Raw genomic sequence first — 25,794 nt, forward strand, 5'->3', positions numbered from 1 at the left:
GGTTGAACCCCTGTTGATATAAAATTGATATCCTATCCTTAGGATAGGCCATCAGTTTTATAAGGCTGGATAACACCTTTAATGATATGACTGTTCAGTGTACATTTTCAGATCTGTATGCTTTTACATACAACCCCTTGTCACATAAAGCAGTGCTTTAGATCTACATTAATTTACATGGATAAAAATCCCCTAATATAAAAAAAAAAGCCAATCCTTGAAACAATGGTATCTTGCAAGCAAGCAGTGTCCTGTTTCGGCTCAATGCAGAACCACCATAAGGGAAATAAAGCATTACACAGCTTTTAATGAGCTCTTCATATTATAGGCATATTTGGGCCACCAGAGAGAAGGGGCAGATTGGCAGCGCTCCAAACAGCCTTACTGGACAGAGCACTAAATTAAAACTGCACAGGAATGGGGCCAAGGATGAAGGTAAGAGACTTCATCTTCAGTGCCCCGTGCGCAATAGGGAGCTAACAGCAGGTTAGATTTGTTTAACCTGCTGATAGTTCCCCTTTAAAGCGACAATGTGACCCCCCCCCCAAACCGCTTGTACCTTCAGATAGCTGATTTTAATCCAAGATCTGTCCTGGGGCCCGTTCGCCAGGTGAAGCAGTTATTGTCCTCAAAAACAACCTTTAAACTTGCAGCCCATTGGCCGTGGCCTAAAGCGTGCATGCATTAGGCTGGCACAAGCTCTCTGTCCCTCCATCTCCTTTGGAATGCTCCAGGCAGATTTTCTACCATTCATCACCTGTGAGAACACGGCACATGGGCTTGTTAAGGCACCTGTGAAGTTTTCACTGCAGAGTAATAGAAAAGAGGGTGGGGAGGAGGGACGGAGAGCACAGGGCTGCAAGTTTAAAAGTTGTTTTTTAGGACAATAACTGCATCACCTGCCGAACAGATCTTGGATTAAAAGCAGCTATCTGAAGGTACAAGTGGTTTTGGGGGAAAGATACAGAGTCACTTTAAGACCCACCAGTTTTGGGTAACTCAAGCTCAAATTCAAAGGCAGTCACCTAATCAGTCCCATTAGTACTGGCAGGGAGTGAATAGATCTATGGGGAAGAAAAACTGTATAGGGATGTAAATGACTTTACTAAAAACGGCACATTTTGTTCTCCTATACACACACTAATATTTATTTATTACACATCTAATTTCATCCATGAAATTAAGGGGGTCTGTATTTTTGCGGACATTTCTTCTGTAAAAATCAGACACTCCCACAGACTCCGATAGGGTGAATCTGTGCCGCAATTACGGCCAATACTAGGACATGTCCTATTATTTTGCTGCACAGATTGCAGGTCCGTAAAACTTCTGACAGTTTGAATAGCCCAATAAAAAAAAAAAATCTGTGTCCTAAATCTGCCGTAAATGCAGATCCACAATCAGACACATTTACGGAATATGTGAATAAGGCCTAAGGCTACCCACTGGACTTTCTAACCTCAGTATATGCAATAAAAAAAACACGTTTACAGGTTATGCCAAATCTTTTTGTATAAAACTATATGTATTGCTACGCCCTACAGATCACATAACATTTTAATGAAACAGGTTCCCTCTAAGAGTAATCAAAATTTGTTGTGCTTTTAAAAGGAAACCTGTCACCACTTTCATGCTTACCTGACCTGAGTCATCAGGGTGGTACCTGGCAGCTTTTCCCTGCCTGACTAGCCTTGATTTAGAGATCCTTCCCTGTTCGGGTACAGAGATCTATCTAGGCAGGCAGAAGCCACTGGGAACCAATCTGATGACTTGTCGTTCTAGCAGCAGGAGAGTTCCCTTTAATGTTTTTGCTGGGGGTGGTGTTTATAAGAAAGAAAACAACATTAATATTACGACAGGTTTGGTGTAAAGAATATTTTCCTTTTAATTTGGAAACAAAAATAAGACAATTCCATGTATCTACCAGGAAAAGAAAACTGAAGGAGGATATTCTGCTTTGAAATGATGCAGAACATTCACACTTAAATTTCCCACTTGGCAAATGACATTCCCCTTTGTAACTTTAAAACACATACCAATCCCTTAAGGAGACACAGGACCATGTTTTACATATGCCTTAAAGGCTTCTTAGTGGGGAGATGGGTTGTTTAATTCTGATGTTTGTAATGATGGAAGGGATACAAAATACACATGTCAAAAAGAAAGCCAAAATAAATATTTTGCATATAACAGAACATAAGGAAGACAAACATACACTAAGCAAAAAGAAATCAATCCTATGTAACAAACAATAAGCAGACCTTTAGGGCTTATTTACACATCTCATAAATTACGGGCCCTATGGATGGGGAAGCCCTGTGATGGAAGGTTTCCCCCACACAGCATGATGTATCAATACATGCCGGGAGCAGGGAAACTCTTTAAATCTCTGTGGCTCTGTCACTACAGCCCCACAGAGATTCAAAAAGTTTCCCTGCTCCCGGCATGATATTGATACATCATGCTGTGCGGGGGAAACCTTCCATCACAGGGCTTCCCCATCCAGGGCCTGTAAATAAGCCCTTAGTAAAGTCCAGCCAATAAACATCAAAGCCGGGAGAGGGGAGGGCAACCTGGGTTGTGTTATATAAGGAATGACACATCAGACATGTGATCTGTAATGTATTAACTAAAATAGTGTATATATTTTTATATATTAAAAAAAAAAATCCAACCTTGTACAAATAGTTTATACAGCTGTAATCAGACCAATGTGTTTCATTGCTGAGCTGGTTTGCCATTTCAACTGTTGTAGAGTAACCATCTAGACTTGAGCCTGCAGTGGTGTCTTGTCCTATTGCCAAAGTCCTGCAGGTGGAAGCCATGTAGTATGCTACTCAAACGGTGAAATAAATGTCTCTTTTAGGGTCATGGAGAATAGGTGGCCATTTCCAGGGAGACCCGCTGCCACAGCTCCTTGGTTTGTTTACCTCTCTTCAGATTCTGTAGAATGTCATTAAACTGCATGGCTCCTAAAGGGGTGAGGAAGAATGCACTCCTTGCACTGCGAATGGCGTTTACAAAGTCGTCATAGTCTGCCGGGTTAAGATGTATTAAACGATGGTGGATGTACTGCAGGAAAACAGAAACACATTACTAACAATAACTATTATCCTGGTAGATCTGCCCTGATACGTTAGCACCCTCCCCCAGTGCTCCTAACAGCCTTACCAGACAGAAGATTCACAACAAGCAGCCACAGAACGGCACTAGCGATGTCACTGTCATCATTAAAAACTTTAATAGGTCATGTTCTCGTGAAAGGGGAAAAACATTGACCCTAAATCTAATCTTTCATTTAAGACTTAATACTGAGAAACTTCCTAAATAACCTTTTTAATTGTCATTTACTACACAGGTCACTTTCCCAGAAAAAAGAGAAGTAACACGCTGTTAATGTTGTTTCTGCAGTAAAATAATGACATAGATGTAACTGTGAAAACACTCCCCATGAAACTACATAGATGCGCTCTTGAAATGATGTATCATAATTGGCTACAGCTTCATACTTACCAGTAAGCAAGGCTAATAGTCCATCCAGTGGCAAACAATAGGGCTGTAATGTCTACAGTCAAAAACTAAAAAGACTAATAGCTTACAGGGATAAACATCGCAAAGGATGATGACCTTCTCAGAGAGAGTAAAGGCCCCCATTACACGGAACGATTATCAGTGTAATAGCGGCAGGAACCAAACGAGTGCTGACATCACTTGTTTGTTCCTCATAGTCGCCCCTTGTAATAGGGGCTTGGTACAAGTCAATAGGCCGCATACTAAGGAAGGGATGAGCAGAAAAAAGGAGGAGGGTAGGGGAGCTAACATGCAGCTCCCTCCTCTGGGACATGTACTTATTTTTTAAAACTGAGTGTGCCCTCCTGGCCTGGCCAGGTGGCTGAAAACGACAAAAGCATGGCACCAAGAGCTATTCTGTTTCCACAACTTGAAAGTTACATAAACTGCGTAGCTTTCAGTGCTCCACAGTATACACCCCTCACAAAAGTATCAGTGGGAGTCACATGTAAAACCGCATACAATGAATTCAGTTTATATGAATTGGTCTCATTGGGCTGCATGTAAATAGCACTCTCCAGCAGTTAATTGGGAAGAGTCCTATTGGACAAAGCGATTTGTCATTTTCGCCAATAAACAATTGCAAATAAGCTGAAATTGTTCACGACAACACACAGAACGATAGTGGTATTGTTACTATGATTGTTTACTTCATCTGATCCCAGCAAAAGGAGGAACAATGTGTGCATACACGAAGATTAGCAAACGATTAAGAAGGATTTTATGGTCAGCTTAAAAGATGCGATCATTGACACACAAACATTTTTTTGATTGTTGCCTGCATACACACGGAAAAACAGTATCGTTAAATTTGAATGATATAATTTTTATAATATAATTTTTCATATGATAACACTGGTCTACATTTGAAATTCAAAATTCTGCTGACCTAAATATTTTTGCTAATTGCTGAGCCAGGATCAGTGTCATTGCGACTCTGACAGCACCAGAGTCCTCCACTCCACAACTGGGTCCCACGGGCGCAGGTCCAGGTAAAAAAGCAAGGCAAAATAAAGTACTAAAAATTTGTATAAAAAACAACAAGGCGGTTCAGGATCACATCGATCCCTTTCTCAAGTGTCTGACCAGACACTTAAAAAAGAGATCGGTGCGACCCTAAAACGTGCTGTCGTTTTTTAGTACTTTATTTTGCCTTGCTTTTTCACCTGGGACCTGCGCCCGTGGGACCCAGTTGTGGAGTGGAAGATTCTGTTGCTGTTACTATCCCATTGTGGTTTCCTGGGAGTGGCTGCGGTTAATATTCCTGCTGTGGTCGAGTGTTGTGCCTTGTATTTGCACAACACAATCAGGTGACAATCTCCATTTTCTCTTTTTCCTGATACCCTTCTGCTTGATTTCTACACTATGGAGCGCTGTTCATATTTATATAATTATTTATAGTGCAACTCTGAGGCATGGCCAGGTAAGATGAAGGGATCTCCCCTCCGCAATTTCTTTTTTGGATGCCCTGGAATAGTTATGATCAGGGTTGTCATGGTGTAAACACCAGCAGTAGTCTGCCATCATGTTTGTGTTCTATCTGCCCTGATATCTATGTTCCATAAATCTATAGAGCCACAAAATGCCGACATCAGCAGTTTGAAACTACTTATGTATTCTTCCATTTAGTTATACCTACTGCATATCTGTCTGCACACTTATCTTTTTTCACTCTAAGCTTTTTCAAAGAATTATATATAATGTTACGTTATAACCGCTATAACGTTTTGTTGGCCAATAAAGGTATCACTCCTAAAATACTTTGATTTCAAGTATTTACCACGATACGTTATAACTGCAAAAGTTTACTAGTAAACAGCGTTTTGCAGAAAAACTGGACGTGACTGGAGGAAACAGATGTTACTTTTGGATTCACCACTTGAAAATACATAAAGATCACATGGTATCTTGTAGTCAGCAAAATTGATGTATACCAGTGTAATCAGCCTGTGTAATAGGGCCCTTAGAAGACAAAATACACAATATTACTGAGGTCATCCCAATATTTTTTGAATAATTTAAGAGTTTAACCATTTCCACTCGGGTGCTACCTCCAGCACCAGACCGCTGACCAGAAATCCACACCATGCAGCTCCGACTATACCAACTTTCCGCTGCCTATCTCATCTAGGCTACCATAACAAGCCTAGAAGCACCTGGACTATTGTTAATTGTTATAGTACATAGAGCAACGGGACCATTACCTCGTGGCCTGACCCTGCTACCCTGGGGACGCTCTGTATGCATACATACTTTCCTTATGGAGCTGGCATACTAAACACAGACGAGATCTCCACCACCTCATCATTGTATCCCTATTCATTTGACGGGATATACAAACAAACCAGCCATGTGGGAAAGGATCTCTTACACCACAAGACTTCCTGGAGTAGACTTTTCTGATAGAGACCGTGACTCCTTACCGCAAGTTATAGCGCATATCAACTCTATAGGGCCATTGGAACTGGAACAAATCAGTGTCCTACCCTCCTGATGTCTGATGCACCAACATATGCGACTGACCCACTACTTCCCAGAGGAACCCAGCGCCACCTGCTGGGGGAAACGTGTTGGAACACAGGGTCAAGAAACAGCCCATAACCCCCTTGGGCTGACTTCAAGAAATAAACCAGACTTCAAGACAGCTCACACAACCTAGTGTATTGGAGACCTCAAGACAGCTCATATAACCTAGTGTATACAGAATATATATGGTCTAATACTATACAGGTCACAGCCCTTCACACTGCCATACACCTTATCACAAATCCACCACTATCCAGGTACCCTAGGCGTGTAGGGTTAGTCCCGCCCGGCTCAGGGGACGCCCACACCAGACGGCCTACTCTAGGCTTAGCTTACTAGCTTCATTAGCCCTATCATTATTGTAGTCTATCAACACAACGATACGAGTAACATAGATACAGATGTCCATACAATGGTCAACCACGGTGCCATTCATTTAGCTTGTTACGTTGGATAGTCCAAGACACTGGGGTGACATACTTCTAATCGGCACACAGTAACTATTTCCGCTCAGCCTTCATGTTGGTTTCATACATGCCATTTCCACTCTTAGCAATACTGTTACCTGCAAGTAAGACTGGTGACAGCGCTGTACCAGCTGATGAAAGGCAGGGGTACGCAGGTGGTTATGGATGTGGGCAGGGTTAAGACGTTGCAAAGCCTCCATAATTATCTCCTGTAGTACGAATGGGCTCAGCACACCTTTTGCGGCTCCAACACAGAACTGATGGACATAATTCACTCCTGTGGAAAGTCAGAAGTGAATAAAAAATAAATAAATAAAATAAAAATATTTTATAGAGAGAGAGACAGACACATATAATGAAATCTCAAGAGCCAAGATTGGAAAAATGAGGAGTATGTTCTTGTATTATAAAAGACAACAGGATGCACAATTGTCATTTAATTCTGGTCAACAAGCCCCTGCTATCAACTACATGCATCTTCTGTAAAGGTCAGTTAGCAGTGGATGAATAAACTTAGTCTCATTATGGGGAAAAAACACTTTAGCAATCGAAGATGATTGCTATTCATGGTGTTCAGTTGTATAGACCACAGGATAGTAGTCATAAAGTCTGCTAATCCATTATTGGAACCTAGACTTACCTAGCTTGGAGGCTAAACTCAGCAACCACTTGACATCCTCAGTGTATGGGGGGCTTCGGGAGAAGTTGTTGGGGTGGTCATTGTGGGCTCTTCGACCCAACATCTCTAGTGCCAGCATTCCTGGGGGAAAAGTTGTTTGTTAAATACACAAAACAATGAACAGTACAATTTTAGCAATGCCAAACTGAATCCAAGATCCCATCAGACTAGCACATTATACAAGGAATGTGCATTATGTATCCAACAAGCCCATTTTCATAATATTTGTAGCTGTACTGTATGGTATGTATAATGGCAGGTATTGCCCTTTGGCATAATGTGATGCAAATCTCAGTGCCGCTAGTACCTTGCACCTTATAATAATATATTCTTAGAATCATTTTCATAAGTAATGGTTTCCTACTGTTTATTTTCTATATTGTATATAGTGTTTAGCTCTATACAAGATACAAAATGGGTTGCTAGAAGGAGATCTAATTTTAGACAGAATCTGTGCAAGAAAGAGGGAACCTGTTGGGCCATACGATTTATATGCTATAATGTAGACTTAAATTTCAGATGAGGAGCACTGCAAAATAAATAAACATACATACATACATACATACATACATACAGTGGGGAAAATAAGTATTTGATACACTGCCGATTTAGCAATTTTCCCACATACAAAGAATGGAGAGGTCTGTAATTTTTACTGTAGATACACTTCAACTGTGAAAGACAGAATCTAATTGAAAAAACAATGTAATTCCAGAAAATCAGATGGTTTGTATTTTAAGGTATACCTGTCGCCAGAAAAAAAAACTTTTGACATGTTAGAGAAACATGTCAACATTTTTTTTTTATTTTTTTTAAATTGATCAGGGTTTCACTGTGCAGGCCTTGAGTAATCAGTGGAACTGCCATTATAAGACCGTCTCACACATGATGCAGAGCCGGGAGAAGAATGTGCTGAGCATGACTTCTACTGACTCGTCCTGATTTGTTGCTGTCTGAACACTCAGACCCGACCAATCAAAACCTTTAAAAGGTCTCTATAAGATCACAGAGAAACATACTCCAACAGCACTGTGGTAGAGAGTCTGTTAGCAATCCTTGAGATGCATGCTGCATAAACTGACAATCCTGAAATTGGACTAAAAGCCAAAGGAATCCAATCCAGTGAGCTAGCAAAAATCCAAACACTTTATTGCATATCTGTGATACAGTAGCAATGTTTTGACCAATATAGGTCTTGCTCGATAAAGACACCTATACTGGTCGAAACAATACTACTGTACCGCAGATATGCAATAAAAAAAGTAAATTTTTTTTTTGTCTTTTAGTCTGTTAGTTTGTCTTTAAGACGCTCCTCCTACTCTGCGCCTGTTTGAACGTGTTATCTGTATAAAAAAACATTCAAGCAATCAAACTCCAACCTCTCTCACCTTGGCCAAGACCAAATAGCTGTCCAAGGACAACAGGGACATAATTGTAGACCTGCATAAGGCTGGGATGGGCTACAGTACAATAGGCAAGCTGCTTGGTAAGAAGGCAACAACTACACAGGAGGACCTGGTCAATGACCAGAAGAGAGCTGGGACCATTGTTTCAAAGATTAACGTTAGTAACACACTACGCCGTCATAAAATCCTGCAAGAGTTGCAAGGTCCCCCTGCTTATGCCAGCACATCTCTGGCCTTGTCTAAAGTTTGCCAATGACCATCTCTCTATTGCTCTTTTCTACAGCCCATCCTCATAGGCCACACATCTCTTTGTCTAAACAGGGGATGTATGGCCGATAACAGGGCATTTAATGTATTGTTGTGAAGGCACCACAAGCAAGCACTAATTTTCACTTATTTATGCCCTTACATTGCAGCCCAATTCATTCTGGTTGCTGCCAAATATAAGCCAAAGCACATCACTAGTCCAGCCAGGAGTCAATGGAGGAAGAGCTGATTTCATGGACTACAAGCACCTAAACCCCAAAAAAGAAAGATGCAATTGCCACATATATTCTGGTGTACTTGAAGGGGAGTTACTAATTCAGGATAACATTACTTGGATCCTGAAAGAGGACCAGTCAGCTCTTGTACGTCTGTCTTAATGAATATTAGTCTGCCCGATGAAGTGAAAACACTTGGGCATAAATTCTTGCTGTTCATTCGTTACTCCTCCTGGAAATATATGGACCAACTGGCCATTAGCATTCTTGCTGGCAAGAGGGTGTCAGTCCAATGCATGCGGACAGTATCATACACCCTATTAACAAGCAAAATGAGAATATCCAACTCCTTAAAACATTTCCAGGAAAAAAAAAAGAGGTCAGCAGGACTAGAAGGAAATCTGTCACCTCTCCATCTTGCTCAGGGTTCAAAGATGCATTGCCTAGCCGCAGCATGCCTTCTTTCTCTCCCACCCCTCTATGTCTTGAATGAATGACTTACAGGGCTCGTCTTCCAGCACTGAGCCCTGTCCCTGTATGTCAATCTCATCAAAGCAGGAAGGGGTAGGGTAGGGAGGTGGTGTAGCTGGCTCGGTACTGCCTTCTTGACACTTGAGCATGATATAGAGCTAACCGATTCCCTTTAATGGAACATTTTTCTGGACAAAGTGTATGTGATAATCATACTACATAACATTTGATAATGAATACAATAGACTGATGCTAGTTATACATACAGTGCCTCATCATAACATTTTAGTAATTCATGTAAATGTCGATATCCCTTATTCCTGTAATTTAATTATACTCAGGGTATTGTTTAAAACACAATAGAAGATATGATGTAACTATTTGCACTGGTGCATTATGTAAAGGTGGTGTGTGTAAAAAAAAAATTAAAATATAACATTAAATGCATCCTGGAAGAAAAACCCAGCTTCATCTAAAGTTTACTTACCAACACGGTAAGCAGAGTGGAGGTAGTGCAAACCTTGTGGGCTGACAGGCTGACTGTGCTGCTCATCCTCTGTAGGGAAGCTCCCTGTAACCAGCTGTGCGGGTTGGGTGGTTAGTGTTGTCAGGTTGGTGCCCGGGATTGCTGGAAATGTAGTTCCTGCATGAACACTCCCTACTGGAATGAAGAAAGGGACATTCTACTTGTAGGTCACTTTTATACTATATTTTCCCCATATTTAATGCTAACCAAAGTACCCCAGATCAGGAAACAACTTACCAGAAACCCAATCTGTACCACCTCAAGACAAATAACATTTCCCTTGCAGATTTTTTTTCAGCCCAAACCAATTGACTTCCCATAATGCTGACACTGTTAGATAGCTGTTAGGTCAAGGTGACACATCTCTACATTGTCAATCGTCTACACTGTCAATCGACTAGGGATAGAGATGCGATTGGGAGAGAGGAGGCATTTAAGCCTGCAGCACTTTAAGCCATCTAACAGTGTAGAGGTTGGATCACAGCTGACAGATTCCCTTTAAATTAAATTGAGTAACTTGCAAATACATTTCCTTACATGTAAAATAATGCAGAGCTGAAATCTCCAAGTATTCTCTACTGTCTCAGTATTTGCACAATGTGTTCTTGTAACTGCATTCTGGGAAATGTACTTGATACCAGGTACTGTACAGTGATATTAACCATAAAGGGTACGGTCACAGTTGGATCAAGGATTCCCCATAGGGTTCCTCGTCCCCATTTTATAAAAGCCATGTTACTGGATTATCTATACCTTTGCCAATGCTTTATAGAAGCTCTGTGACTGTTTTGCTAAAGAAAAATTAACAGCAAATCTGTATGTAAATCGGCTAAGATTTTGGTGGAATTTGAAGTGGATGTGTTGCAAATTTACTATTGGTTCACTGCAGATTTTACCTTCACCACTGATTTCAATGGGCAAATCCACAGATCTGCAACATAAACCGGCATTAAAATCCACACCCCAGGTTCAGTCAGAAAAATTTCTGCTGTGTGAAGGTGAGCTCACATCTGCTTGCTGTTACTGTAATCTGCTGGCAAATGTCCATGGAAAAAATATATAGTGTGCATCTACCCTAATGTAAGTACAGGATCCGGACAAAAACGTATATACTGTAATTACATCTATGTATATAATTCTCAGGATCAGTGGAGGTGTCAGATCAAACTGCCATCAATCATATCACTTTATAAGAAAGCTTTAACCCTGCTAAATACAACTTCTTCCTGTTTATCACAGCTTTTGCTTTAAAAGAAAAAAAGTAAAACATGCAGCATAAGCTGGGCAAAATCTAACTAGAAATGAAATGTTCACAGCAGGTTTAATTATACTGTATTATGCAAGACAAATACTTGGGCAAATTGTTGTGTCCTGATAAGGCATGATACATGGCCTCAAGACTCTCCGGCAGAACAAGCAATAACTTCCTCTGCAGCCAGTATCTAAAGTGAATCTGAAGTGTTGTTGCTACAGCAACAGATCTCTCGCACTTACCATCCATGCAGTGAAGGATTATAGCGACACCTAGTGGTATAGGCACACAAGATCACAATAACCACAGTGGCAGTGTAAAGTTTATTCTACATGTTACGGTTTGGCGTTAGGGCTTACTCACTTGCTACATTAGATGTTAGCGACAATCCTGCTTCTGTATGATAAGGATGGACAGCAATCTGTGTCATTGAAGGGACAGGAGCCCCTGGAAAGGACACAGCTGTCGCTGCGATAGAAGGAGTAGTTACGGTGTAAGGATACTGGGCTCCAATAAATGCTGGATGGACACCCTGCAAAGAAGAGAAACATTACAATCTTTAGCTGCCAATCACATTTAATTCATTACAATGTCTTCCCATGTTCATAACTACTGTTGTGAGACTGATAACAAATGGTGTTCTGCCAGTTTCCCAACTTTTGTAGCATTGGAAAACCCCCTAGAAAACATTTAACTAATCTTTTAAAGAGTAAGCAGAAAATAATACACTGACAAAGAAATAGTACAAATGACAACACAGTAACAACTGTCAATGTAACAATGAAGTTCAGGGTAAAAAAAAACAAAAAACGGAACAGACTTTGTAGCAAGTTTGGTCTGTACCTTACTCCCAGGGAACAGTCTAGGGATGAGCTATCAGATGACAAGCATTATCCTGTGACTGAATGGACACAAATGCCTTGAACCATGTGCCAAAATCTTGTTGACAGTCCCTCAAGAAGATAGAAAATGCAGCAATGGGAGGCCAAATCTATGTTAATGTCAAAAGTTTTGCTGTACTGTTCACCAAGCATATATTAATGCAATTTTTTGGATGTCCCATGATGAAATATTAACTCTGCTACATCTAGCTAAACGTAAAAATTCTGCAACAAATAATATTGTTGTAACATACTTGCTATATTGCCCCCTTCTGTTCTCTTTTAGAATGTGGCATAATGTGCTAGAGCTTGTGGTCACACATGCTCAGTAGGTCAGTCAGACCACCTGGATCCTTTTATCACTTCTAGCACAAAGGGACTGGGCAGTAATTTTCCATCACACTGACCCCTATCTCCACTGATATCATCTGTTGGTGGACGATCAGGATAGCCTCATACACCTTATACTGACAGCGAAACCTGATGGCTGGCAAAGATATAAAGTGTATGGGGACCTTTACACATAGGGGGAGATTTATCAAACTGGTGCAAAGTAGAATTGACCAGATACAAAGGGCGTCGCCTTTCATTTTCCAAAGAGTCTGCGAGGCATGAAAGGTGGAATCTGATTGGTTGCTAGGGTTGCAAGTGAGCCAGTTCTACTTTACCCAGTTTGATAAATCTCCCCCATAGTGTAGGCCAGGCAGTAAGAATTTTAAAGCTATAAGCAGTTTCTTTGAACCAGTGCTACCAGGGGGCACCATTACAAGTACATAGCACACAAAAGCTAATCTCTTTCTTTTTTGGCAATTTGACATCTGTCTTTTTGAACGTCTGTCATTTTGAGGCCAAATGACGTCTGTTATTTTTAAATCACGGACGTCACTGTAAAATAACAGACGTTATTTGGCCTCAAAACCGCAGACGACTAAAAAAACGGACGTCAAATGGCCAAAAAAAGATGGCGTGTGAAGCTAGCCATATCAAGACACTTTCGCATTTTTAAACTTTCAGACCAAACCTAGAAACTATAATGTTTCTTCTATGTTGGTCATTGAAAAATATTTTTCAGCCATTTTTTTCTTTGGTACACATGCTTTTAATTTTTTCTACATTTTATTCTACTAGTTTCTTTCTTTTTGTGATAATGGTGAAAAAGTTAGAGGTGCAATACAGCCTCCAACACACTCTGCAGAGATGTTATGGGTCTGCTGAGACCCAGCAACTCACCACAGCTTCCCAGCAATCACTTACTTGCTAGGACAGGAAGAAGAAAGCCATATGGCTTCTGCTCAGCTGTTAAGTGCTGTATTGAGCAATGTGCATACAGTATTTGAGAAGGTAGCAATGGAATGAAAAAAAAAAATACATCCCTAGCAGCAGCATCTGCTGATCCCTTGCATGTGCCCGACATCAGCAGTACAGTGTCCGGGCAATGTTACTGTGCATGTGGGATCAACATACATCACAGCAGATGAGTCATATAAATATTTATTAGACGTTAAAGCTACATAGGCTGGCAGAGTGGTGTGCACTTGGGGGACCAAACCAGCTCATTTCTACATTAATTGATTTATATATTTAGCCAAAATGGTGCAACAGATCTGGATTAGAAAGGTAATGATGTAATCTGGGCCATTATCTCTATTGCCCCATACCAGTGGGTTATATGTGCAAACTAGTTGTTAGTTTCCCTTCAGGTCACCAGGCAGTTGGCAAGTGGGGAATGTTTCCAATTAAAAGTTGATTCTTTGTGAAATCTACTATCAGTGTAATATTTAACTGTGGGACAAACCTTCAATCCCATAAACATTTCAAAGTTTAACTGGAGTATAACCGAGGAATTTACTCAAAGCAAATGCTAAAATATAACATGTTATTAAGGCAGGAACATTGTCTTACCATCTGAGAACCACACCAGAAGTAACACAGCAATTATTTTTAATGCTTTGGTATTAAAGAGTGTGTTTGGCCTTTATGTAATTATGGATATGAGGTTTTCGCACTTGGTACTAGCGATTGTCCCCCTTTTAATGTTTACCTGTGTGTATATTGTTCCAGGAACTGGGAAGACTGTTGGCTGTGGAATTTGCTGGCGAGGAATTCCAATGTACTGTGGATTACACACTGTGGGTATGTGTGTTTGTAGAGTGGTGTAAGGGTGTAGTCCCTGGCTGTGGGCGTGAGCCATTGCAGTATGCTGTTGGTAGATTGTTGACCCCACGGATATCACTGGGACCACAGTTGCAGCAGTCACCGCAGCTGCCACAGTTACAGTGGAGGTATCTGGTATTATCCTGTTGTCTGTAAGTCCACGCACTGCTTCGGGCACAGAACGAGCACCTCCTGTACTGCAGCCAGTAGCGCCTTCTCTTTGTGCAGGTGTGCCACCCACCATTTGCTCATACAACCAATACCATTGATGAGCCACTTCAAACAAGACTTCTGGGTAAACCCCTCCTCCTTTGGCTGCATCTTCCACTGCCATGCAGGCCTTCTCTAGCATCAGGTTATCCTAAGAAAAACAACAATATGAAGTAACTTAAAATACCTTACAGCATTAGTATTAGGCTCAAGTTAATGTATTAATAGGTCCTATTAAAACTGCAGACTGTGAGCTCCCACCCTAATCATACCCCCATCTCCAAGCTATACATACCTGCTCTTTGCACTGCACCAGAGCTCTCTGGATTTCATTGGGGTTCAGGGCATGTGCATGAGGGAGACAGCTCAGGGCCAGTTCTGCAGCTGCTCGAACCATATTGGAATCTCTAGCTCTGGAAGCCCTGTCTGCCAAAGAGGCGACCTCTGGAGGAGTAAGATGGCCATCCCAGCACTCCACGAGAATATTTAGAGCTGCACTTCCAATCTCCATTGCCTGTCCTGGAATCCAAAAATTGATTGGTGGGTACAAACACAAATAATAGACATCATAAGACATGATAATACGAGATATGGAAAAAGCTGTTGCCGCTCCCAGAATGCAGACACCAACAGAATCCATCTAGTAGTGCAATATGATGGCCAACAGGGTCACAGGATAAGATGCAAAAAGATCCTGTCGTCTACTACTTTTGTTGCCTTAAGCTAAGGTTATCCTGTGAAGCACTTTGTATTCCAATTCTTTCACTGAGAACAGATGGTAGGAGGGAACTTGTGTGTGAGACTGTCTGCTCACATGATCCTGCTTACACTGACATCTATAGAAGAAGGCTTTTCCTTACAGCCACCCACACACCTGCCTGCAGCCTATATTGCTCCAACCTCATCAACCTCATCCTGCAGCTGATTTTAGTGCCAACATTGTACCCCAGCTATACCAAAGAGAAAACCAAATACGTAAAAAAAACAAAAAACATTTCACAGTGAAGGGGTGTATAAACTGTACAATGTAAGGTTCTCAAAGAAGAATTTATGCCATTTATTAGAGGAACATTGCTATCTCTCTTTGTTTAAAGAGTGTACATCATCTGCTGGCAAACAGGTAGAATCAGTCTAACTACAGAGTGAGAATACATTATTAGTTATGTCTTGGTATGGTGTATGTAACTGCTAAACCCTGCTTCACTTACTGACCACTGCCTTGTCTCTTTCTGTTTTGATGCCCTTGGATTTGTAAAAAGTATCTTGCATCTCATAGTTAGCCAAATCTTTCACTTTTTTCCCTACATCTAATATTAGTGACATCCTACATGATACCTTGCTTTATCTAACTTCTAGCTTACCTTCTAATCCTGCATGCTCCCACATCGATAACTGAGATATTAACCAGAAGATTTACACATCCACTTTCAAAAAACATAGGACCATTGTTAAACATGACATAGACTCATTTATAAGCTCTCACCAGTTATCCAGGAGACGTGTGAAGAGTAGGTTCTAGACAGCCAGTTCGGAGACACAAAATTGTGCAGGCCCAGAGCATAGAGACCTATCTCAAAGGCACAGAGGTGCAAGTTGCGATGGGGCCCTTGGTGTCCACCACTGGAGGATGGATGTGTAAAAATGGAAGTGCTGCTGTTCCCACCAGCTTTAATGAGGACAGTTTTGGCCAGCTCAAAATAGAAATGGGCAGCTGCTTCAGAGGGTTGGTTAGGAACATGGGGAGCATGGCTCTCTAAGCGACGCCCTTTGTACCTGGTCAAGTAAAACAATCATTCACCCACAATGTTATTTTTAGCGTAACAAAGAAAACTGTATGTATACTTTATTAAACAAGATGTGTGAGCTTACCTTCCAACTTCTACTGTCTTGGCTCTAGCTCCACCACTTGCCCTCCTGCTCCCACTGGATGATGATGATCCAAGAGAGTCACTTGAGGAGCTGCTGATACTATCACTGTCCTGCCCACGGCCCCAAGGAGTAGCACCCCAACCTCCACGCAGTGGTCGTCGACTAAGGGTTGGGGAGCTGTCTGATGTAGTTTCAGGTGCACTGCTGTCAATGCTGGCCATTCCTGTTACAAAAACATACATAAAGATAGAAATAAATATAATTTTAGTACAGTATATACATACAAAATGTAGGAAGGAATTTATCATTTGCGGTGTGCTTGATGCCTATTCTATCTGTAAGGGTGCTTTCACACCTAGCGACTTGCAGCGTAAATTACGCTGCGATCCGGGTAGGTCCTAGCAGATCACTTTCACTACATACACGCAGTGGTCTGAAGGACCGGGCGGCAGCTGAAGGGGTTAAGGGGCCGGCAGAATTACATACACGCAGCGGTCGTTCAGACCGCTGCGTGTATGTAGTGAAAGTGATCTGCAAGGACCTGACAGATTCGCTAGGTGTGAAGGCACCCTAAAAGTTCCTTAGTGTATAAAGGGCCAGCAAATGAATGAGAGATTTTAAATCTTTTGTATGGTGCATTAAATCATTGCTGATCACCCACACATCTTCCCGTGTAAACAGGAATGTGCAGCCAACTACCATGACCTTACTAGGCCAAACAAACTATGCTGCAATCGTTAACGCTTTGAAAAAAATACGCATTGCTAAAAGGGTCCTAAGCCTGCACAAAATGTTAAAGGGGTATCCCCCCCCCCAAGAGCTAAAAAAATAAAATGCTCCCAAACCTAGCCAGTCTTACTCACCAAGTCCCCCTGAGTATTTTCAGCCATCTCCTGTCTTTCTAGCTGCTACCGTTCCATAGTTACAAGTTTTTTAAAAAGCCGATCTATATCCAACATGGCGCCGGCCAGAAAACTACATCTCCCATCATGCAATGCTTATGTCTGATTGGTACATGATGTAGCAGAGCTGATATCCACAAGATATAGCAGTTGAGCAAGTGATATAGAGTTGAGTGAGTTGTATAGTAGAGTTGATTGTGTGATGCAGCAGAGTTGATTGTGTGATGCAGCAGAGTTGATTGTGTGATGCAACAGAGTTGATTGTGTGATGCAGCAGAGTTGATTGTGTGATGCAGCAGAGTTGATTGTGTGATGCAGCAGAGTTGATTGTGTGATGCAGCAACGTTGATTGTGTGATGCAGCAGAGTTGATTGTGTGATGCAGCAGAGTTGATTGTGTGATGCAGCAGAGTTGATTGTGTGATGCAGCAGAGTTGATTGTGTGATGCAGCAGAGTTGATTGTGTGATGCAGCAGAGTTGATTGTGTGATGCAGCATAGTTGATTGTGTGATATAGTAGAGATGATTGTGTGATATAGTAGAGATGATTGTGTGATATAGTAGAGTTGATTGTGTGATGCGGCAGAGTTAAGTGAAATAGCAGGTGAGTCACCGGGGGGGGGTTGTATCTGGGGGTGCTTGCCGCGGGCTGGGCGAGTTCCGGGTGCGGGGGGTGCCGCCGCTGCGGGTGCGCCTGTGCCGCAAATAATACCAGCGGTAGGGTGGGGGGGTGTGGGCGGAGGGCGGTTGCCGGTAAGCGCCGCCGCGGGTGACGGGAGGTTCCGCAAATGAGCCCAGCTGGGGGCGGCTGCTGCGGGTGAGCGGCGTGAGTGAGCCGCTGGTGACGGGGGGGAAGGTTGCCGCCGGTAAGCGTCGACACGAGTGAGGGGGCATAGTCAGGGGTGAGCTCTGGGGCTGGGGCCACACGGTGACAGGGGTGGCTGCTGTTACACATCGGAAAATGTGGCAACAATACAGTTGGAGTTTGCCCTTATTTTAGTGTTGTGTGATCATACAGTTCATCACGACTTATTGTACCTTTCTCTTTTATACCAGGTTCAATTACGCAAAATTTATCAAATTGTCTCTCAATATATGTAGTTTTTTTTAATGTGTGGTTTGTTTATGCCATCTATTGAGTGTCACAGAGCTGCACGGTAGCTACTTTAATCAGCTAACTGGTGAGGATGCCGGGAAATGGACCCCACCAATCTAATAACTATAACCTATCCTTAGGTTACCTTATCAGTTTTTTAAATTAACAAATTTAACTTTAACTGTAATATTGAGCCACCAGAGCTTTCCTTCCACCCGAAAAATATTTACTCTCAAGAATATGGATACAAATAAGACTAATTTAAAGTAATCTAACTAAAATCATTATTGCAACATCTAATAAGATACCTGCACAATACAATAAATACATTGTAGTACATATAAGTGAATAGCAATTACCTGTGTGCTTTTTTTTCTGACGGACTGGTGAACCCCAACACCTCCCATTATATCCTCCTCTGTTTCCTAATGCAAGGCGACTTGGAACTTTTCCTTCCTGTTTGTATACTTGTGCTTCCACAGGTTCACTGCTTGATTTCTGGGAACTATCTGTAGCAAAGGCACACACAGTAGTGTAAATACAGGTAAAGTGTAAATCCCCTCATAAATTCTTCAACTAGGATACTCAGTTGCATGGGCTATTTAATGGACTAGGGCATGGTTCATGTCACACTGTCAAAGACCATGCTGTTGAATGACCCTTCATAGGAAGGAAAGACTGACTGTACATATGGGAGCAGCACAGTATTTATAGCAAATTGCAGTATCAGCATGTGCAAAGCTGAGAGACACCTGTAACATTAATATAAATAATCAGCAAGATGAGTAAGCTACCCTGCGTGTTCTTCTCCAAAAAGTTTTCAGCAATCCCTCCATGGACTGTAGTGGCCACTCCTGGCTGCTGGTGAGCAGCTGGGCTACCAGACAATAGAATAGCTGCTGTGGATTGTGAGGCATGTTTGGAGGGAGACTTTTGACTGGCTGTTGTTGGTTTACTGGAAGAGTAGAAGGAACTCAGAGTCTGAGGTTTGTGCGTTTGACTTTCACGATCCAACAGCTTGTCCAATATCTGCATGTTAAGGACAGAAAGACAAAGATTAATAAAGTAAGTACTTACTACTCAAGAAAGTATCTCAGCAAAGTAAATGACTAGGTTTACATGTTTCAAAGGGTTTTCTTATGAATTTAAATGATTACAAATTGCTGTGATATGTCGTTGCTTAGTATGTTTGAGACGCTCCAACAATGGATAGAACATATCATAAGTAAAATACGGCAGCCCAGCACTATATAGGTCAGGCAGCTCCACCTTGTTCATGCCTCATTGCACTCCTGTGTAGAGGCTGAAGGGGCATAGACGTGATGGTGGGCATTCCAGCGGTTAGATACCAAACAATTTGCTAATGACAGCATATTCCGGCATTATAATAACACTTATAGTATTTCAGATTTCAGTCATGCTCAGCATGTCCTTCTCCTGGCCAGACTGGTATGATTGACAGTCTAAGTGCAGAGCTTCTCGGAGTCACAGCACACCCACAGCATTGATCACAGCAGAGGAGAACAGCACAGGGGTCTAGTTGTTCTCCCCTGTCAGGCCTTTGGGCAGGTGTGACTCTGGATAATAGGTTGCACACACATTGTGGTGTATTGAACATGCTGTGGTTGGATTGACTTCTTTAAATACCTTTTTCAGCTTGGATTGATCATCTTTGTAGGTAATCATTAAAGCTAGAGCCAGATCACCCTTCTCTCGTCTTGTTCCCTCACAGAGCAAAGGATGCTCTGCTTCACTGACTGTTGTCTTCATGCCTGGATAAATAAGTTAGAACAAAAGCAATATCGTTTCAGTGTTTATACTGATATACACAAGATACAGTATTAAAGGGAAAAAGAAATTCTAAAGTTGGTTATATTCACCATGACATGTGCCATCTGTTTTGATCAATAGGGGTATGGCAGGCGAGATGTCCACTGATCAAAAGTACCAGAAGTATAAGGCAGACTGCTGAGGCCCTTGGGCACTGTTTGGCCCTTTGCCTTTCCAAGGGAAGAAGAAAACTGCAGATCTGTTCTAGTGATCAGTGGGGTCTCACATTTATACCAATCCTTTTAAAACAGCAATTTCACTTTAAAGGCATTTTCCAGCCTAAACAAATAGAAGCCCAATTACACAGCACTCACTTCAATGGGCATCCGGAGTCTCCTGCTCCTTCTCACCAGCATGGCAGTGGTGACAAGGAGTGTGAATGGAGCTGCAGTCGAGCTTGCCCCTTCTGCTCCTCTCAAAATCTATAAACCTGGATCTAGGCTGTTTGCAATAGCCTCTTAGGGCCTTTACTTTGTATCACAAATTAAATCCAATCTTGCTCACGTAAATGCAAAAAGCAGACCTGGATTACAGGTTCCAGGAGATACAACATGCAGCTGCAGTTTATGATATGATATAAACAAGGAAGGAAGCTGCCTTTTGCCAGCGAAAAAAAAGAAAAACACCTGCAAAAAGAGACTGCATCTTGCCAGAAAAAGGTCAGGATATCCCAATAATAACAACCAAGAATACACTCATACCTTGGCAGACTGCAAGCAAATGACAACTCCTTGTCTCTGATGAAGTGCCCACAATGGCAGGAAACATGTTCCAGCACATTACCGCTGCGGTGAGCCTAATACACTATTAAGTTCTTTAGATGGGCTGAGGAATTAAGATGCTAACCCTAATGTTCACTGCATAAAGCTTCTATAAAATAATTTAGGTGAATATAAAACAAGGTAACTCCATTCACACACAACACGCTTAGCAGAGACGTTAGATTACAACTGGCTATCACTGTATTGGTTACAGGATTTGAAACTGCAAACTTCACAGGCTTACAAAAGGGTGAGAAAAAGCACAGCTACTTTCTTGCAAAAACAGCACCACCCCTGTCCCCAGGATGTGTGTGGTATTGCAATTAAGCTCCATTCACTTCAAAAGGAACTGAGCTGCAATACCACACCCAAACTGAGGACAGAAGTGGTGCTCTTTCTGGAAGAAAGCAGCCATGTGTTTTTTTACCACATATAACACCTACACCAAGTTTTTTTTTACCAGTCTGGATAATCCCTTTAAAAGCTATAGGCAAACTTTAATGCATTTTTTGTTATATTATTGCACTGTCCTTATTATGGTCTAAAAACATTTTTCAAACAGGTCTTTAAAAAAAAAAAAAATAATAATTTCACTTTACCACTACAGCTTGCAGGTTACTCTCTCGTTCAGGGGCAAGTTAATCAAAGGCGATTTCTGATGGTTCAGCCTCCAGCTTCCTTCTAGTCTTTACAGAAAGATCTTCTAAAGCCTGAATTACACGGCCCAACCTGCAATCTGCAAGATCGGCGCTTGCTTACCAAGCCTATTACACGGTTCTATAATCTTGCAGCCAAGGCTGCATGAACACTGCTAGGGATTTTTGCACAGCCCTTAACTTTAAACAGCCATCAACCACGTATCTGTTACATGGAGAGATGTGCGGCTGATTGCGGATTATTTCTTGACATGCTGGAACACTGTGGGAGATATCTGCCTGATTTGGCAGATAATCTGTGTAATATGGCATTTAGCTGATTTATTAATAAATCAAAGGTTAACTTAAATCTGGTCAAAAATCATCTTAGAAGAGAAGAGTTGATGGAGACCAGGAGAGAAAGTTTGCAAATGAAACAAAGGGCAAATTTTTGAAAAATTATTAATAATAATAATAATTATTATAAAAAAAAAACATCCAAAAAGTTGTCCATAACCTTTAAAGGATTTTAAATATCACACATCACTTGGTCTGTACACATTTCCAAAAAGTCTGCTGCACTGTTCAACATCAAATTTCTCTATGTCTCAAAGGGGTTTGCCTATTAAGGGTCAGTTGACACAGAGGAATCGGTGCCAAAATTCTGAGCGGACTCCCCGTCGTGGACTCTGCTCGGAACTGCTCATGTCAATTCTTTGAGCGGAGAGCCACTGAGAGAGGAGGCGCCCTATACCTTACATTAAAAAACTGAGGCAGGCAGAATTTTGAGCAGATTCTGCTACAGGGATTCCGCTCGGAATTTTGGCGGCGATTCCTCAGTATAAACTGACCCTAAGACAACCCATTTTCATATATCTCATAGGGCATAGTCTACCATTTTGCATCCTCTTTCACAAGCCAAGAGGAGCCATATCAGCGGCTTCTATTCAGGTGGACAGCAGATAAAATGCTGGTTTGGCCACAACTTCCTCACATTATAGCAATATAAATGGGAAGACTCCCTCTTTTTTATATATTCTATATATTTTATATATTTATATTGAATTATTATTTCCAACCAATAGGCATTATTAAAGCATGTCCAATAAACTTCAGTACCATGGTGATAACAATTATTGTTAATAGCTGTAGTTATAATTTGGATAGTCAGTCATAACAGTTACGCCTTTGAACAATTCCCATTCTACTGCTGGTTTTATAGGCAACAATGAACCTATTAAGTAGATATATAATAAGTTCTTTAATGACATATTGGTTTTATTGCCCTAACACCAGACTGATGGCTTGTATTATACACAACAGGACACTACATTGCGTGAGAGAACACAACTCAATTACACAAAGCAAACAATAAGAGCTAAATCTGTGAGACCACTTTATAAATAAATGACCTACCTAGAGCAGCAACAGCTGCCTCAAAGCCCAGCTCTTCATCCCCAGGCATCTCATTGTTACGGTTACGACTTGGAGGACGGGAGCCTGTTGGGGATACCACTGCAAGAGAGAGAGTCTGAATCATACAGCTGTATTCTCATACACATTTTATTCTTATTCCCTTATGCTGTTAATATATACTGCATGTAAACGGAGAGGGTGGTTACATGAAACACATTAGGAAGATGAAAGTAAGCTGCTGTACGACACCTCTGTCATTGTATCCCTCCTGGTATGGTGAAATTACTATTAAAATAACAATTTTCTGAGTGCTCCCTGGGTGCATCCATTAAAGAAGAACTCTGGCCACAACAAAAAATCTGATGCAGGCAGGGGGTAGGGGGAATGTAATAAATAATGTATACTTACCTGTCCTCGTGCCCCCACAGCACCACATAACCAATCACAAACCCCTGCTGACCTCCTATAGCTCCCGCTCCTGTAACGTCACATCCTAGCTCAGGAATGGCCCCTCAGCCATTCAGTGAACAAGGCTGAGCAGGTACTTTCCCTCTGGTCGTGATATAGAAGGAAGCCGGGAGAAAATGTAGTGTGTTGACTGTCAGATAGAAAGTTATGTGGCACTGCAGGCGCACAGCGACAGGCAAGTATATATTCTTTATTATGTTCACCTCCACTTCCATTACTTGCACTGGATTTTTAGTTGTGGCATGAGTCCTCGTTTAATGAAAACCAAAGATTTTTTTTTTATTCTGGTTATCATATTCTCATACACAGACAGGTCTGTTCTAGTTGTTTTAGCTTTTTAGCAAAGAAAGAATGTAAATCATACAAAAATCCTTGAAATAAGTCAAGTTCATTGAGAGAAAAAAGTCTACAGATATTAAGGGGAGCACCACCACTATTAGTATAAGCTGGAGTTCTTCTTATTGTCTGGCAAGAAGATTAGGAAGACCAGCTTTCACAGATAAACAAAATCCCTTTCACAATAGGTTATGTATAAACACTTCCTGGAAAGGTTTACTCAGAAAATAAAAGCTGGTAGTAAATAACTAATCTAATAATAAAGTGATCAAAGCTCACCGTCATTGTGAACACTGCAAAGATTATTAAAATAATTGTGGAAGATGGAAACACACATAACGCCAACAGTAACTTCCAGCTGAATTAAAACAACTAGCTCTAGTCCAATATGTACTCTGCTATGCCCTCTTGTGGACACCATAGTTAACGCTACAGCTTTCAATGGACACTTCTGGAACACATATATCGAAGTTTTAAAAAAATTCTCAGGATTGCAGTGGGTCTCCCCCTGTCAAAAGTTATTTCAAATAACATTAATGTTTGAATACTACAGCAGGAATGCTGGGACGACTCCAGTTTCTTCCACAGCTTTCCTGACGTGCTGCTATGAGACCACAGGTGATTTTGGTAATACAGTGGTCCCTCAAGTTACAATATTAATTAGACCGGTTATCTGGGTAACAAAAACAATAACCACCCTATGTCTAATATACATATATAACCTATCTTGCACCCTTTCCCTGTTTTTTTCTAATTCTTATCTGCTCTGGATATCAAAAACCCTCTACTCTAGGTCCACTCTGACCATGCTCAGTTCCCTCTCCCCCCCCCCCCTTGGTAGTCACAGGACATTGACTTGGTAACCTGACCCCCAGGAGACATAATCTGCATCATCTCCATGCATCTGTGCTGCTTCCATTGACTTACATGTGTTCCTGAGCCTAGGTCTCTGTAATATGAAAAGTTATAGTTCTATCTTTGCTGTCAGCGAATGCAGGCACATATATCCGCCTTTGTGTCTTAGCTCTGCATATTGAAAGTGTTATGAATGTTCTTAGAGTCTGGATGGAACTAGAATGTTTTCATTCACACTTAGCAAGCAGAGATCTGAACCTACACTACACTCCCACCCCCGGTAAACAGATGCATATTATACAGCACATGTCCCTTGACAAAGTGAGCCACGCCAAACGTGCGTAGGGTGAGTAGGTGAGTGGGACTTGGTGTAATGCATGCATTCTCCTTGGCTTTTATATATATTATATTTGCTTGGTGATTTCACCGATCTGTGGTGCTCATTGAGTAACCGCAGCAGCTTATAGGGCTTTGCCTATTTGTATTTACTTTTTGCTGCTAATCACAATTGTGTGTCCACTGTCTGCCATCTAGTGGAGGTTGCTTGTATTACCATAGCTATTTATTACTTATTCTTATGCATGTGCAATATATGATTTCATAAAATATGCTTATATGTCCCCTCACACGTATTCTTTGGTTTTGTTTCACTTCCTGGTTATTTTTAATAAATTTTATCAAATAAGAAGTTTTCAAATAAAGATTATAATTATATTTTGTGACTGTCCTGCATTTTTTGTGATCCTTTGTGGATCTTTTTTGTTTATGCAGCACATAGTTACACCCCGATGCGAAAAACATGTTGGGGTACGGACGCCACAGCGCTAATATGGGTAAGCATATTACATGATTGATGAGCTCTTTGGGACTGTGATATAGTTGCCGCACATTAGTGTTTTCCAAGTAGATATATCACATGTCTATTGTGAATGGGATTTATATGCTTACCGGGACCAACTGCATTTGTAAATGATATAGATATGTGGTGATTGTGGTTGTCTTT

At 41.3% G+C, this 25,794-nt stretch overlaps 1 protein-coding gene across 1 annotated transcript in view; it reads right to left on the bottom strand.

Moving 5' to 3' along the window:
- Positions 1 to 2,685: 2,685 nt before the first annotated feature.
- Positions 2,686 to 25,794, bottom strand: part of ZSWIM8 (zinc finger SWIM-type containing 8) — a 104,165-nt gene continuing 81,056 nt past the window's right edge. Inside the window, exons 14-26 of the mRNA XM_069980599.1 lie at positions 23,133 to 23,231; positions 20,138 to 20,262; positions 19,285 to 19,519; positions 18,850 to 18,999; positions 16,494 to 16,716; positions 16,108 to 16,397; positions 14,920 to 15,143; positions 14,302 to 14,775; positions 11,743 to 11,911; positions 10,089 to 10,262; positions 7,204 to 7,323; positions 6,662 to 6,840; positions 2,686 to 3,072 (exon numbers count right to left, since the gene is read on the bottom strand). Of these exons, the coding sequence (XP_069836700.1) occupies positions 2,869 to 3,072; positions 6,662 to 6,840; positions 7,204 to 7,323; positions 10,089 to 10,262; positions 11,743 to 11,911; positions 14,302 to 14,775; positions 14,920 to 15,143; positions 16,108 to 16,397; positions 16,494 to 16,716; positions 18,850 to 18,999; positions 19,285 to 19,519; positions 20,138 to 20,262; positions 23,133 to 23,231 (2,666 nt within the window). The 3' untranslated portion in view covers positions 2,686 to 2,868. The remainder of the gene's footprint in view (positions 3,073 to 6,661; positions 6,841 to 7,203; positions 7,324 to 10,088; positions 10,263 to 11,742; positions 11,912 to 14,301; positions 14,776 to 14,919; positions 15,144 to 16,107; positions 16,398 to 16,493; positions 16,717 to 18,849; positions 19,000 to 19,284; positions 19,520 to 20,137; positions 20,263 to 23,132; positions 23,232 to 25,794) is intronic.

Source organism: Dendropsophus ebraccatus, chromosome 8, assembly GCF_027789765.1.
Source record: "Dendropsophus ebraccatus isolate aDenEbr1 chromosome 8, aDenEbr1.pat, whole genome shotgun sequence".
NCBI lineage: Eukaryota > Metazoa > Chordata > Amphibia > Anura > Hylidae > Dendropsophus > Dendropsophus ebraccatus.